At 39.1% G+C, this 15,866-nt stretch overlaps 1 protein-coding gene across 1 annotated transcript; it reads left to right on the plus strand.

The window, feature by feature from the left end:
* The first annotated feature begins 695 nt into the window (after positions 1-695).
* On the plus strand, positions 696-15,860 carry LOC106965109 (hyaluronidase-2). Its single transcript, XM_015061010.1, has 7 exons — positions 696-1,087; positions 11,472-12,069; positions 12,310-12,558; positions 12,684-12,830; positions 12,945-13,031; positions 13,927-14,121; positions 14,949-15,860. Exons 2-7 carry the CDS (start codon positions 11,515-11,517, stop codon positions 15,327-15,329), a joined length of 1,614 nt encoding a protein of 537 aa, XP_014916496.1. The 5' UTR covers positions 696-1,087; positions 11,472-11,514; the 3' UTR covers positions 15,330-15,860.
* The last annotated feature ends 6 nt before the right edge of the window (positions 15,861-15,866 follow it).

Here is a 15,866-nt window from a genome sequence, read left to right on the forward strand (position 1 = left end):
TCTAACTTGTTAGCCACATTTTTCGATCCAGCATCAATTACATAAAGAAGTAGAAACCAAAGAAATATATATATAAATTAGAGCAACATTGCTGTGCCCTGGTTAGCTTTCCTAGTATCTTTTAAAAGTGTTTCTCTCTCTCGCTCTCATGCAGCCTGGACGAACGATGCTGAGACGTGCGGCTAGTGATGCGTTCGCTGGAAAACGGACAAGGTGAACATCGTCAGATTCCTCGGTGCGTTACCAGTTTTAATGTTTTTAAAAATACTTTTTAAAAATGCTAAAACCAGGTTAAGAGTCAGTTCATTCACTGTATGAACATCCACTCACTATATTACAGCGTCGTGAGTGGATGAGTCCATCCTCACACAGCTTCAGTGTTACCAAAAGATCCAAAGAGATCAAGTGATTCAATCAGAGGGTAAACTAGATTAGGGTGATTTGGATTTGTGAGGGAGGGAAAAAAAGCCGGAGGGGGAGGAGGGTAAGTTTAAGAAACTTAAAAATTATACTTAATTAAGAAAGAAGATGGCTTTGTCTAGCCTGGAGCCCCAGTGGGAGAGCAGCGGATTACTGGATTACATGGAGCGTCGCTGGTCATGTGAGGCAGCATGGTCTACACTGACCCAGCTTACCATCTTTGAGTAAGGAAGCTAAGCCTGGCTGTGAATGTGAACACACACATGGTGCTGGTCAAGCATCCTTCAATCTCCTGGAAAGACCTTAAATGACTTTTCTATCTCTGCTTGGCTTCCTCTCATACCTCTTTTATATCTTTCCTTCTTAGTTTTTTCACCTTCTCTTCCTCTCCTGACACCTTTTAATTCTCTTGACTATTTCTGTCCCCTTATCTCCTTTTCTTCCTCCTCGTCTTTTCCTGTCTGCCTCCTCCGGGCGAAAGGAGCCTCTTTCTGCTGCATGTTTTTGCACGAACAGCTCACCCATGCCCTCACAAATCCCGCAGTATTCACTTCCTCTTGCGATCAGTGGAGTAAACAATGAAACTGAAGACGGAAGAACACCCATTTCAGAACCAGGAGCAGAAACGTGGTGGTCCTAAATACAGGACACAGGAATATTAGCCTGGGTAAGTTTAACTTTCATTGACTTGCCAGCAGCGCATACAGCCTGTCTCTTGCTACTCTAGTTTGGTGTTTGAGCAAGTTGCACAAGCAATAATTAAGTTGCTTATTTTGTTTTCCCAGCAATCTTTTTCATGATATGGCTTGCAAATTTAAAAAAATATGCGATCAGCATACAGCTTGCTCCCTTTCTAGACAGTATTGCAAAATTGTCATTCATCATATTTTGCATTTTTCAATGTTTTGCCCTGGCTTAATGTTTTACAGATTAAAACTGACTTAAGCTAAGTGAGGTTTTTATACATTTTTCTCTTTATTTTAGTCCATGCTCTGGAAGGCTTCCTAAACTGGATTAATGTAATTCCATATCAAATTAGGGTTAGTATGAACTACGCACTGGAAGGTAATAGACGTATCGCATTTGCAAACTGCTGAACGCATAAGTTTGGATCAAAGATGGAGCTTTATTATGATAAACCTCCATCTTTGAACATCATGTCATAGGAGAGCTCCTGTTGTGGGCAAATGATTAGAGGGAGCAAGCTCAGACATGGCCTAGTCAAAGACTATAGACAATGCCAAGAAAAGTTTACCACCGTACTTAGACGGAGACAATAACAAAAGGTTAACTAGATAATTGGGAGAATCACACAAGAGAGCAGCAGACTTGAAGGCAGAGCAGAATTAGTGGAATAAAGAAACACTAAAGAAACACAATAATCCTAAGAATGAAATGAGAAAACCTACAGTTGAAAAATCAAAGTCCACATGACAGCAAAGAATAGGCTTATAACTTTTAATATACATATCTAAAAGTATAGAATTTTTTTGTTAAAAAGGCACAAAACTACAACCAAAAGTATAATTTCATTAAATCTTAACATATTAAATTGTATAATGCTGCAGCGTTAAATATTAATCAGTTTTATTCATATTGAACATTTAAATTATTAGTGCTACCAGTCAGCGCTCAGACTTACTTCAGCGATAAAATAAAAAATGAAAATGAATTAACTATACATACATTTTTCTATATATATGGATAATTTTGTTGTTGTTTTGCATATTGAATTTTACCTTCCAAGTTAAAGGGAGATTTTTGTTTTTTCTTTCGAAATAGTTTATTGGTACTTGGGACATTTTAAACATGGCATCGCAACGTTATACAGAAACATTTTTTACATTTCTCTTAACAAGTACAAGTAAATTAAACTAAAAGAAGATAAGAAGAAGGATATTAAAACAAAATCTCTGTATGTTAAAAGTTTAGCAGGACCGGAGTGACTCCTTACGTTAAAGCGAGATATAATTATTGAGAGGACAATATATTAGAACTGCGACTTGAGAAATATTGTCTTTAAATCCGTGTCAACCATCAACTTAACACTTAGTGTATTCAAAATTATTTTATGTCTTTTCATAAATGCTGTTAGACATAAAATTTTAATTTCACGATTTATTATCCTAACTCAAATATATCTTCCTTTTGTATGTTTCTATTTTCATACTCTATAATAAAGTAATATTGTTTTAATCTTTGTAAACTATTTTGCTTGCTCTGTTTGAACTGTTTTATAAATAATATTATGAGGAAAAAATCCAAAACATCTTATATATTTAGAAGTAGCTTTCAAGTTCATATTACACAAAATAATATTACTTTTTGTTATCCCCCTCTTTATAAAGCTTCACAACACGCTGACATCAGCTGGTTAGTTAGTTGTGCTATCTGCTCTGGTGCCTGCTGTTTAGTGTTTCACAGAAACACAGCTCATAGCTATAACATGATGGGCTTCTGTGTTTATTTGTGACTGTATTTTCTTTACAGCCACAGAATATTTTTGTAACTCTGGCCCTCTGTCTACTGACTGGACTTTCGCTGGTTTTGGAAAATAAAAAGACATGATGGCAAGAAACTTGATGGTATTATGAAGTAAGAAAGTGCTCAAGGCAGATCTGTTGCAGCAACATAAATCAAAGATTTTACTTTTGCCATTTTGACAACTTTGCTGAGAAGGCAGTGAGGGGAAAGAGCAGAGCGGAGGGAAACATGGTCCCTGTTCACTGTCCCCACCATGGATCCAACTTTCACCATAGACTGAATCAGACAGAGTGAAGGATCACTTACTTTGTTTTTTAAGCAGCGACAAACGGCAAATAATTCAAAACTTTATCAAGTTGTAAACTGGTTTGTATATTTGCCGTTTTATTTATTTATTTGTTTTATCGTTTCAATTTTTTTCCATTGAAACTCTTGGAAAGCGTGATTCATTGCTAGTTACTGGGAAAACCTTTTTTGACATTAATGGGCATGCTTTTATGAAATCAGTGATTTATATTAAACTCAGTTATGCGCAGGCTGCACGTCGACTTGTCCTGTCGTCTAACGAAGGACTCAAGTCAAGAGCTGCTTTGCTTAAAAGGATCTTAAATGGTGGAACTAATTGCTTAATGCAATTTAACTCTTTACTCAATGACTTAATTACAAAAATATAGCAAGTGACCAATGTGTTTGCACAAAAATTAGTGCTATAGAGAGGCTTTTTCTAGGTATTTTATGGGTTTTTCTTTTTTAAAGCAAAGCAAAAAAATCTCTGGGTCAAGACATTCCTGTTTAACAGTTTATTAGAAATGCTGAATTTTATTTTCTGGGAAGAACTACAAAAACTACACTGAATTAAAAAAATATTTTTTATAACTTGGATCAGGTAATATTGAGAGACATTCTGGGACAAAAGTCAGTGTAGCTATTAAACTTATTTCAGTATCTTTACACACTAATATTTATTGGGTTTTTATATGACAGATCAACACAAAGTAGCTCATAACTTGAAAGATAAAGCAAATTTACCTTTTCATTTTTCAAAACATATAGATATGCATACAAAATCTGAATACGTTACTGAAACAACCCACATAAACTTATGTTTGCAGGTTACTTTATTATTCCCCCACAGAGAAGAATCTGCACTGTTCAAATGAGACCTAAAATGAACTTTTTTGATTTACATGCAAAACATTACTTTGTGTGGCAAAAAACTAACAGTGTGTAAAATTATGAAATATGGTGCTGGCAGCGTCATGCTGTAGGTGTGTACTCCTACATAGCGGACAAGGAAAGTGGTTGAACCTGATGGATTAATGTGGATGGGGCTGAGTCCAAAGCAATATGAACAGAAACCTGTTAAAGGCTGCAAAAGACTTGAGACTGGACCAGAAAACTACTCTAAGCATACAAACCAGAGCTTTGTGTCAGAAAGACCCAGTCAAAGTCCAGACCTCGATCAGATTAAGAATTTGCGAGGCCTGAAAGCCAATGTTCACGAATGTGACATATCTTGAACTATTTCACAAAAAAGAAAAAAAAGAAAAAACATCATAAACAAATGTGTGTAAAACTGGGTCTGAGCTGATCTTGAGAAATGGCCTGTTATTCTTCCAGCTTTAGTTGCAGCTGAAGTACTGACTCAGGCGGGCTGATAACAAATGTACCTCACACTTTTGATATCTTTATGTGTAAATATCTACAGTATTTTACAAATTCTCAGTGATTTATATTGAATTAAATTAAACTCAAATTCTCACGGTCTTCTCCTCACATGCAGGCGACCGTGGGCTGTCCTTGTTTTTCTCAGTTCCAGCTGCACGAACTCTTCTTATGGAATTAACCTCACAAACCTTGAGCATTTAGTGCTAGATTTGGTGTGCACTGCTGTCTGATCCAACCTAACGTAACCCTTCCCACCTGTCGCCACAAACCGTCCATCTTGCTGCTTCCCTTCGACTGACACGGCACCGCCGAGCGCTCTTAAAACTCGCTTTGTGCGACAGAAATGGTTTTGCCGTCCAAACAATGTGAGCATAATGGTATGCAGACAAGGACTTTTGACCTTATACATAAAAGCATTCTGATATCAAGATAAAAGTGTTATTGTCATCACTTTTACTGACAACATTTTAAAAAATAACTTAAGTTATTGACTGATTGATTCCAAATATTAAGTCAATAAATATCATAGGATAATATTTCAATGTTCAAATGATTGGTGTTATGATGTGTATTCATAAGAAAGAGCCCAAGAAGAGGTGAAACATGGATCCAGCAGCTAAATGACATTAGACGGACGGATAAAATAGAAAATGACAAAGACAGAGCAATTCAAAAGGCCGTAGGAGTCGATTTCCTCCCTCTACTCCAACAATCATCATCATCATCATCATCATCATCATCATCATCATCATCATCATCATCATATAACTGAACACTAAACCATTAAAAATAAGATCTGTGAAAACAGGCCAGCTGCTCCTGACTTTAAAATGAAAACGTTAAAAGTCGCCCATAACTCTGTGCGGACAGTCCGTAAAAAGACGCGCTGATCCGGCTTTTCTGCGTGGTCCTCATTAGTTCCTACTAATCGGACCTGACCAGGTTCACCTGAGGAGAAACCACAGGAGGCGCCAAGAAACCCGGGCGAAAATACTGAGAAGTCCTTAAATCAGTTTGACTGATTTAAGGCTTTTATTACACCTGTTTGTTATTGAATTGTTTGTAGTCTTAGAATAAATCACCTAAACTTAGGTAGTTTAACCACCTCTACAAATCATTAAATTATTCTAACCCCCCCGTATGGACCATTCGAAATTGCTCAGGTGTTAGCAATAAACAAATTTCACACTTTTACCTTTAACTTTTAAATTAATTAACATTTTAACAGTTTAATAAAGCTACCATTACAAGGCTTTGGTCAAAATGACACTTTAAATCCAACTTTTGCAGACTACTGCTATCTGAAAATGATTGAACACACTGACTTAACACACGTTTGCAAATCAGGCGTGGTCACAAACCAACCTGGTACCATTAACCGATGGCTTCATTAGTTGAATTAGGCTTGAAACAGAACATTGTGTAGTTACATCGCATGTTAAAGCTAAAGGAATAGTGGCTGCATCACCTGGATGTAGCAGGAAGACGAAGGCATCAATTACAGGTGATCAAAACACCTGCGGTAAGACTTTGCGGCAGCAGCCACTGCAGTTTCAGTTTCTGAGCACTGATATCGTCAGAGTCATACAAACACTACTGAGCCAAAACCTCCAATTTTCCCCGAACTTTATAAATAATCCAAAGCGGTTTTGTGGTTCTATTTTGGCGAGTGACGAGTGAAGAACCAGAACTTGTTGGGCCAATGAATCAGCAGTACTGTACGTCTGTAGGAGGTAGAAATAAGCATGCTGAATACAGCATGATGCATAGCAGAGGTTCAGGGGTGCTGTGGGGTTCAGTCAAATATCTGAAAGTCTTTAAAAAACTGTCAACCTGTCGATGAAGCATCTGAAGCTTTGAGCAGGACAATGGCTCCAAGCACATCTCGAAGTCTCTTTAAGGCTCGATTTCAGAAGAAGTCCTGGAAGATACTGCAATGGTCAACAGACCTGCACTCTATTGAAAAATTCAGGTTGGATTTGGAAAAGGCAGATGCAGGACACAAACCCAACAATAAAAAGGAACTGGAGGCTTTAGTCCATGAAGCATGGCTGCAGATTTCTCATGACAGCAGAGATGAGCTCTACTAAAAACCAAAGATGCTGACATGAACAGGTGTGGTAGTTGTTCAAAGTGGAACTGCGTGATTAATCTGGAGAATCCACTTGCATTATTAGCCATATTACACTGTTAACATTGTTCTTTGGTGTGTTTATTACAAAAAGCAGCTAGTTTGTATGCATATGCAGTGGGGTTTGAAACATTTTAAATCTGCAGGGACATTTATTTTGGTTTGACACAGTTGTGGTATTTATGTCTGGAACACCATCAACTTATTGGTTGTTAAGCTGTGCTGCTGTTCTGCATGAGGCAAAAAAAAAAAAAAAGAAAAAGCTTCGAGCTTCAGTTTATCAATAATGCTCCATCACATAAAAATCAAACACCCACTGCTTCTGTGGTGTAGCTCACTAAGTTTTGGTGAAATGGATAAAACTGTACAGCTTAACCTACCTATAAATAACATGAAAAGCAAAAGAGGAAAATGCAGACGTGTGTGAAAAGGTAAACATTTTTCTTTTATGAACATGGAGGAGCATAAAGTGAATTCTCAAGAACTAGCAAATCAAATAAAGTGTCATAATGTCAGCGTTGGCTGTAAACGTGTTCTGCTAATGTGGATGATGAGTGCGTGTGTCAACGTCATCGAGCATAAAGAAAATCGGAGCAAACTTTCGACTGGCGGCAGCTCCTGTGTGGTCGAACAGCTCTATGACTCCAACCTAATCCATTTAACTGTTTGGTAAACATTGACTTGATGCAGCCTAGCTGAACTGGTCCTTTTGTTGGCCTCCAGATGAAGTGACGCATTTATCGTGCTAATCTTAGCCGCTTTCACGTCCTCATTGGCTCCTCGCGCTCGTTTTTCCCCATGTTTATTGAGCCACGCGCCGCAGGAAAACAAAGCAAAAAAAAAACGTGGCACTGCCAAAGAGAGGCCGAAAATAACACGTTCAAGGCTACGAATACGAAAAAAGAAACATCAAAGAAGTTCTCTAATTTAGAATGAAAAGCTTCGATTTCTATCTCGAAGTCGAAGAAAACCAAACACACGACACTGGGTTGAAAGAAACCCCCTTCCCGTAAGCAATAATAACGTCTAGCAGCATGACGATGATAGCATTCAGCCTCCATTTGCGAGTAAAAGGATTATTTAAAAAAAGAAATCAAATTCCCAGCAGGTCAGACCTCTATTTATTTCTTATCTAATTGGCACAGATTAGAAGCTTTCATGGTGGAGAGGCAAACACATTTACTGCGAGGTGTAAGCGAGCGGGAAACACTTTCTGTAGAAAAATCACACGCTGTTTCTCTGCTAAAAATGACTTTGCTCTGGCAAGGCTAAGAAGTGTAATCCTAAAGTAGTTTTTTTTTTTTTAAAACAGTATTTAACCTGCTACTTAACCCAAATGAGATACTTTATCAGTAAATTATCTTAGAAATTAAAAAAAGAGAGGGAAAAAAAGTGAGTTGCATTTTTTTTTTTCAACTTTGAACAGAGGAAGCAGCAGATTCAGGATGAGCGTTTGAGCAAACAGAAAAGTAAACACAGAGAAGAGGCTTATCCGGAACAGATTAGCCACTTCTCACGTTTACCACTCACTACAAGCAGAGAGATAGGGATTACATCCATCATGATGGGATTACAGCTATTGGAATAAAAAAGGTAACACTTACAGGCCGAATTAATGTCACTTTGGAAAAAGGAGATGCCATTAATGTGAGAGAAACCATCTTTGCCAAAAGTCGAAATTTTGTTTGTATCGAAATTGCTAAGAGAGACGGTAATCTTGAATCAGAATGCATTAAAAACAGAGACGCTTGTTCTAAATCTTTTAAATCTACTAACATGTCTCCTAGAACAGAGCTCGCAAAAGATCAGCGTGATCGCATAACATCTATGGGAGATTTCAAAATAACGCTGCTGAACGTGTATGAACATACATCAGCAATGCATTTAATTTCACCGTCAGTCAAAAATGTATTTTTGGAATTGAATCTGCCTGATCCCAAAGAGTTTTGAGAAAATATTCTGTAGGCCAGTGAGACACAATTGGAGATTTTTGGAAGGTCCAGTTTAGTTTTTATGTAAAACTAACAGTATTTCATGAAAATAACATCTTACTGATAGTCAAAAATAGTGATAATAAGGGCTGCTCTGCTTAGTCAGCATCAGGACAACTTGCCAAAATTGATTAGGAAAGGACTGTGTGACCTTGGGTCAAGCTTACTTTGGTTATGCAGCATTGCAATGATCCAAACCACAGCAGGAAGTCGACCTCTGGTTGCCTCTCAGAGCGCAAAATAAAGGTTTTGGAATGTCCTAGTCAAATCCCAGCTTTAATCCAATTGTGATTGTGTGGGATTGATGTCCTTAAGCAAGTTGTATGGCAGAGTTAGAACAATTCTGTAAAGAAAAGTGGGTCAAAAGTCACTCCTAAACAGCGCTGTTAGGAGAGGCACAACCAGCTATGAGGCTTAAGGGACGATTCATTTTCCACACTGGGTCAAACCGGTTTGGGTTGCTTTCCCCCCCCCCCTTTTAATAAATAAAATCATTGTTTGAAAACTCATGTTTGTCTTCATGCAGGTTATCTTGGTGTAAAGTTAAAATTAGTTTAAAGATCTAATTCAACACTAAGTGTGTCAAAAAGGTGAAAACAGAAATCCAGATGTGTCTTTTAAATTTGATGCACTGAATGTTGGCATGTTGGCTTCATTTCAGTAATAATGATTGATTCCCCTGACAGCAATATCTCGTTATGACCCACAATAAAACTATAGTAGATTCATTCAAAGCAAAAAAAAGAGATAAAAAGTCATTACTAAATAACGCTTCTAGCATCATGTTTATACCCAAGTTGCTGTTTTGCTTTTGCCCACATTTTTCTACTTGCTCAGTTCAGAGACCAGCAGGACTCTCCGTACTGTGACCTCTGACCACAGTGGACTTAGTAGCTTTAAATGTTGGGTGTCTGGAGGCTTATTTGACACCTGTCAACATTCATTACCACAACCCTCCATTTGGGGTTACACTGACATTTTCAGTGGCACTTCCTTGAAAAAGCTGGATTTATTAACAAAATGAAACACATTCAGTTACTACAATTTACAGGAAACGTGTTGCATACCGTACGTCTCCTCAGGCGAGTTGTGTTCACACTGGCGTCATTAATAAAGCATCGTGCTACAAATGAGTAGCGAGTTTTGACTCGTACATCTTGACTGGCACCTACTATCCTGTCAGGGTTCACGATTTCTTATATTTAAAAATATTAGACCAGCTATTAGTATAACGAGGCAGGATAATTAGAAATGTCTGCAGCAGAAATGCTTCATGGTATGAGTGGAAGACGATGCTGGTGTCCCCAATCGGTGTTTTTGTCAACAAGCAGGACTCTCTGCTGTGTTTTAGGGGAATTTCGTGACATTTAGAACAGCATCTATTATGTCTCCGCCAGTCACTTTTCACACAGAGGGACATTTCCGTTTTTTAATGGCTTGTTAGAAAGCATGCAGCTATTTGTGTTCACGACGAGAGTCGCTACCACTAACAAGCAACTGTTTAGCTTCAGTCACCAAAATGTGACAATTTCTTGGTGAAAGAAACAAGCTGGAAGATATTAAATATTGATTTCTTCTGTTGCCAATTTAAAAAACTGTAAAAAAGGATCAAGTTGCACCGTTTTACTGACTGGCAGTGTGAAGATTCATTTGTTTTAGTCTTTAGGCACCATTTAAAACCTTACAATACTTTGAATTCATTATCTCTAGTAAGTTTTTATAAGACAACTATAAGACAGCTCAAAAGAAAAACACTATAATTTACCATAATTGTAATACTGTACAAAAATATAGCTGCCATTTAATGAATTCAGTTTGGTTCTATTTTTCTGATTTCTGATATTTTAGATGTTTGCTGACGTGTGGCTTTTCAGAGACAGTGCGAAGCAGTTCATCTACCTTCGATCAGCTAAATGTCTCCCTACTGAAGCTCAATAATGATAACTGGGTTTCCATAATGAAAAGGTTTCTCTGCGAATTGATTTGTTACAAGATCCAAGCCTCACTGCCGAGTCGCACTGATCCAAATCAGCTCTGACCGCTGAGCGCCTCGTCCAATCCTGAACATTTGGATTTTTTTCTTTTCTGTTCATTAAAAAAAAAAAAGAATCCTCTCATGTTTTTTGGTCTGCAAACAAACAGCTTTGTACTTTGATACACAAATGAAATATAGCTTAGGGATATTTGTTTTGACCTAATAATAGGGTAAACGTTGTAGTTAATTCTTTGTTGGATTTATAACGATACCAAGGAATCTGTGACATGTTTTAATTTTGTGGCTAATGTCACAAACATCAGCCACATGAAAACAAAGTTTACACAAATTAGTTTGTATTTTTATATCCTTGAAAATCTGAATTAGTCAAAACTGATGTTAATGATTCTTTAAAGCCTGTTAATGATGGGCTTTAAAGAAAAACACAAATGGTATCAATCAGTGAAAGCCTGGCTCATACAAGCTTAATACTTTTTAATGCTTTTTAATATAAGAGGGAGCACAAAATATCCCAGTGAGGTTATCGGTTTGGTGGTTTTTGAACCCAACCAAAAAAGAAAAAAATCAAAACTGTAAATATTGTGAAAGACAAAAATGCCAGCACATCCTTTTTTTTCTTATTATTTTTGCCAGTTTCCTCGACCTTTGGCATACACCAAGCTGTGTCCCAGAGTCTTCCAGAAAATTAAGCATATCTTGTGATTTGTACACCTGTCACTCCTGCTCACCGTTGTTCCATCACTAATCAGAATTGACTTTGTTTCATAACTGTGTTTTCCAGCAACATGACTGGCTGTGAGGGCCTGAACAGATGAGCTGCTTCAATGGCGTGGGCCGAACCACAGCTCCATCCAGATCCACAGCCGCTACCAAAACACACACGGTGCACTCTTCTGTTTTACTCGTCTTTACTCCTGTTCTCGATCGGCTCCTTTGCTGATGCTGGTCCAGCAGAGCCTGCCCGTCTTCCTCTCCTGTCTGGACAGCCTTTCATTATCTTCTGGGGTGTCCCTGACTCTTCCTGTGCCGGTCGCCTAAACCCTACGTCCTTTGGCATGGAACGGGAGGGTCGAGTGGCCGTCTTTTACGAGGATTCGCTGGGTAACTACCCATATTTTCTGGACAAAAACACACCAATCAACGGAGGGATTCCACAGTACACTCGACTGGATGGGCATGTGCAGAAGACGAAGCAAGACTTGGAGACGGCTTTGCCTGCGCCCCGGTACCTCGGTCTGGGGGTCCTCCGTTGGGCAGAATGGGTCCCCCAGTGGTCAAGAAACCAAGAGAAACAAGCAATGTACCTGGAGGCTTCCAGGAAACTGCTCCGGAGTTTCTTCCCTAAATGGACCCCAGAGGAAGTGGAGAAGTGGTCACGGGTAAGCAAAGGAGGTCAGGAGATGTGGGAGTAACATTATTTAAAATATGATGTAAGCTGCTGTCACAGAAGGATGGAGGAGTTAATCTCATACTTCCTGTCATAGCTCAGGAGTTCCTGACATTTAGTTCTAACATGTCTATTTAAACGTACATCATCATCATGGCCATGATTCGGCTATTTCAGGTGGATAACAGGAATTTATCGGACATTTCTGACAGATATCCTCATCTTGCCACAGGTGGACTTTGAGGCAGCGGCTCAGTCAGTCATGGTGGAGACTCTGCGGGAGGTTAAACGATTGCGGCCCAAGGCATTGTGGGGTTTCTCCCCTTACCCTAGCTGCTATAACAGTGACCCCGCCCAGACGCAGTTAGGCAATTACAGCGGCCAGTGCCCCCCTGCAGAGATGGCCCTCAACGATGAGCTTCTGTGGCTGTGGAAGAGAAGCTCTGCGCTCTTCCCCCTCCTGACCCTGGAGAAGCGGCAGGTATCACGTCACATTAGACAGACAACAGAATCCACTTCTGTGGACTTGGGGACTGTGTGGTGGTCCGAACCAAACATGAATGTAATTGTACTTGGTATATTGTTTAAGTCTATATCTTTCTCCAGGGTGGGACAGTGGCAGCCAGGTCCTTCCTGTCAAGTCAAATAAAAGAAGCACTACGAGTAGCATCGGTGGCTGGAGCAGAGTTTGACCTGCCTGTTTTTCCTTTGGTAAAGAGCGTGTATGTTTCAAGTAAAACTTTCCTATCACAGGTAAGACACACCGCTTAGAAGCAAAACGTCTAGTAATCTTAAAGTGCAATACCATAAATGAAGTGACTAAAACGTACTTTGGGAAAACTTGCTTTTCTTTTCTTTTTTTTTAAGGCTGACCTCATCAACACTATAGGAGAATGTGCTGCCATGGGAACAGCAGGAGTTGTCATCTGGAATAGAAGTGAGATGAAAACAGAGGTACTCTATACAGAAGAAACACCAACATGCAACCACTGTGTAAATTGTTATACAAGCATCCCACTTTGGGTATATTCCATATATCACTGGGATTTTACCACAGAGTTGCTCTCTACCACCTTCAGGTCATCAAAAGGCTGACATTTTGTAGCTACGTCTGTATGTTTAGGGCCGTGATTTGCAACCTCTAACCGGCACTATGTTTACCTCCATCCATCTTTCCATCAACTTGCCAGATTTCTTGTGCCCTCCGAGGAGAAGCAGCCCCACGGCATGATGCTGTCATCACCATGTGTTTCCATAGTGTACTTAGATTGATGTGCAGTGTTAGTTTCTCTGGAAAGAAACATTACAGCACAAAAAGTTCATTTTTTTTCCCCCTCCCATATGACTAGAATATATTTTTTCTCCATGTTTGCTGTTTCCTGGCTTGTGGCAAACAATAAACTGTAATAGTTCTTATCTCCCTGTATACACCGTCCCTGGAATGAAACATGGTGGTGGCAGCATCAAGCTGTGGGGAAGATCAGATTTTTACTTGCAAAAGCGTTAAGAACAACTGTCTGCTGAGCTATTACATAAAATACATTGAAATTTGTGGTTTTGCAATTATAAAATAACTTGGAGGTTAAACACTTTTGTAAGACACAGCGAGAGGTAATTATTTTTCAAGATTCCAGCTCAACCAGAACCTTTCTACCGTTTCGCTTTTTATCTATCCGTCTTATTTTTGCTTCCAATCTCTTTCTTGTTGCATCATTTGGCGAATCTACCTGAGTGCACTAATCAGGGCCCGTCAAACCTGGTCTTTATAAATCAAACCTGCTCAGCTTGTTGCCTCCATCGTCCTGTATGCTTCATCTGCTCATGCCTAATTCTGCCCATCTGTCCCCAGAGAGAGTGCCAAGACCTGGCCGTGTTTGTCCGTAAAGTCCTGGGCCCTTACGCCGTCAACGTTACCACTGCGACTCAGTCCTGTTCCTCCTCCCTCTGTCAGGGGAAGGGTCGCTGTGTCCGTCAAAACCCAGACAGCTCCGCCTACCTCCACCTGCCGTCCCAACCCAGTGCTGCAGACAAGTCAACAGAAAAGGTAGGAAAGTGGGATTTTTGTGAATTTGTGTTTTTATGATGTGGAGCACTTTGAACTGCATTGTTGCTGAAATGTGTTACACAAATAAACTTGGCAGATTGACATTGTGCTCTTGTCAGAACAGGTGCAAACGTGGGAATTTTATGCTGCTACATCCAACTATAAACAGAAGTTAGCGGCTATTTTCTGTCGGGCTGAAATGATTATTTGGATTAAATGTGGTTAATTGGTTATTGAAATAAACGTCAACTCATTCAGTAATCAAGTAATCGTTAACTGGAGCACGTAGAATAAAGAGAGGACATTTGCTGAAAAAAAAAAAAAACACTTTCATCCAAAGCTGTACAAAAGACATCCATAAATGTTTAAAATACAAATAAATACAAACAAAAAGCTTTTAGCCACAAATGAGGAAGTGTACACTAAAGTAATGCTATATTATTGCATTTTAGGAAATTATTTTTATTTAAAAAAATGAATATAATTACTCGTTTATTAGCCTTTTTAATGTACGTCTAATATTTCATGAAAAGGCTTAAGTGATTAAATAATAGGATAGTCAATAAAATTGTCGATTACTAAAATATTCGCTGGTTGCTTGCAGCCCTAATTTTTTGCCTTGCCAATATTTATTTCTTAAAGTCCCTTTTTGTGATAATTTAAAACCAAAAAAAAAAAAAAACCCTAAAGCTTCAACTAAGCACGACAAAATGTCAGTGACTGTTTTTTTTTTATCTCTACTCTAGATAGGACAGACACTGTAAAATGTAAAAATAATGGATTTAATCTTGGAAAACAAAAGGATTACTTTTATCGTTCTCTCTCAGGCAGAGGGAGCAGAAGCCACCCAACAGCCAGATGCAGAGACTAAAGCGGCTGAACCAGATCCAGCTGAGATCTGGAAAAAGGACTTCCAGTGCCAGTGGTACAAGAGTGCAGATGGGGAAATCTCTGAACGGCAGCCCCCCAAGGATGGCGTGTCTGTTGGAGGAAAAGCTGAAGGAAACACTGGGAACGCGGCGGAGACCAGGACAGCTTCCACAACAAAAAGTGCCTCTGAGAGTTTGTTTAGAGGAAGTGATTTTGCTGGTACTGGAAGTCAAACAGTTTCAGTAGAAACACAGACAGGCAGTGGTACGAACCTACTAGCTGCCCCGACCTTTCAAACGCTGCTTCTGCTGCTGGGGGCTGGATGCTTATGCCTGTGACCTTAAAATAAAAACTAACCCGGTCTTCATCAAAGAAGGTCTGTGGTGTAAAAACTGCAAGTACAAATCTCAACAAAGTGCCTTTTAAAATGTCTTGTCTCTGACAGCTGTAGGATTGCTGCTTTGTAGCTAAATTACTCACTTTATTTTTAACAAGAGGAATTCAAACTATATTTAGAGCAGATGTCGCTGAATGTGCCAAGACACGGTGGTACAGAGAAGGAAACAGCTGTTGTGTGGGCTGGTTATCGAACGCAAAGGTTTATGTACCGTGGCAGAACTTTAGAAAACAGAACCCACACCTCCATCTCCTCACATTTACATTCTTGTTGATCTTTGTACGTCGGGTTGTGTGTGATCTCCTCTTCTCCATTTCTAAGTCATCTAAAAAGACATTTCACGAGTTGAAGGTCAATGATAGAAATTATTTTAAAAGGTTATTGCTTTTCCACTCCTCAAAGCCTGGCACCACCAAATCATGTGAATGATTTTGAAATCCACCAAGGATTCAGGATTGTTGACCCAGCTCTGTTCAGA

The sequence above is a fragment of the Poecilia latipinna genome, unplaced genomic scaffold (genome assembly GCF_001443285.1).
Source record: "Poecilia latipinna isolate Pla-1442-1.1 unplaced genomic scaffold, P_latipinna-1.0 Scaffold1767, whole genome shotgun sequence".
Lineage (NCBI taxonomy): Eukaryota > Metazoa > Chordata > Actinopteri > Cyprinodontiformes > Poeciliidae > Poecilia > Poecilia latipinna.

Excerpts from the sequence above, each read along its gene's own strand:
- LOC106965109 (XM_015061010.1), top strand. The coding sequence starts at position 11,515 with ATGGCGTGGGCCGAACCACAGCTCCATCCAGATCCACAGCCGCTACCA. Across the intron at positions 12,070-12,309 it reads AAGTGGAGAAGTGGTCACGG|GTGGACTTTGAGGCAGCGGC; the intron begins GTAAGCAAAGGA and ends ATCTTGCCACAG. Across the intron at positions 12,831-12,944 it reads GTAAAACTTTCCTATCACAG|GCTGACCTCATCAACACTAT; the intron begins GTAAGACACACC and ends TTTTTTTTTAAG.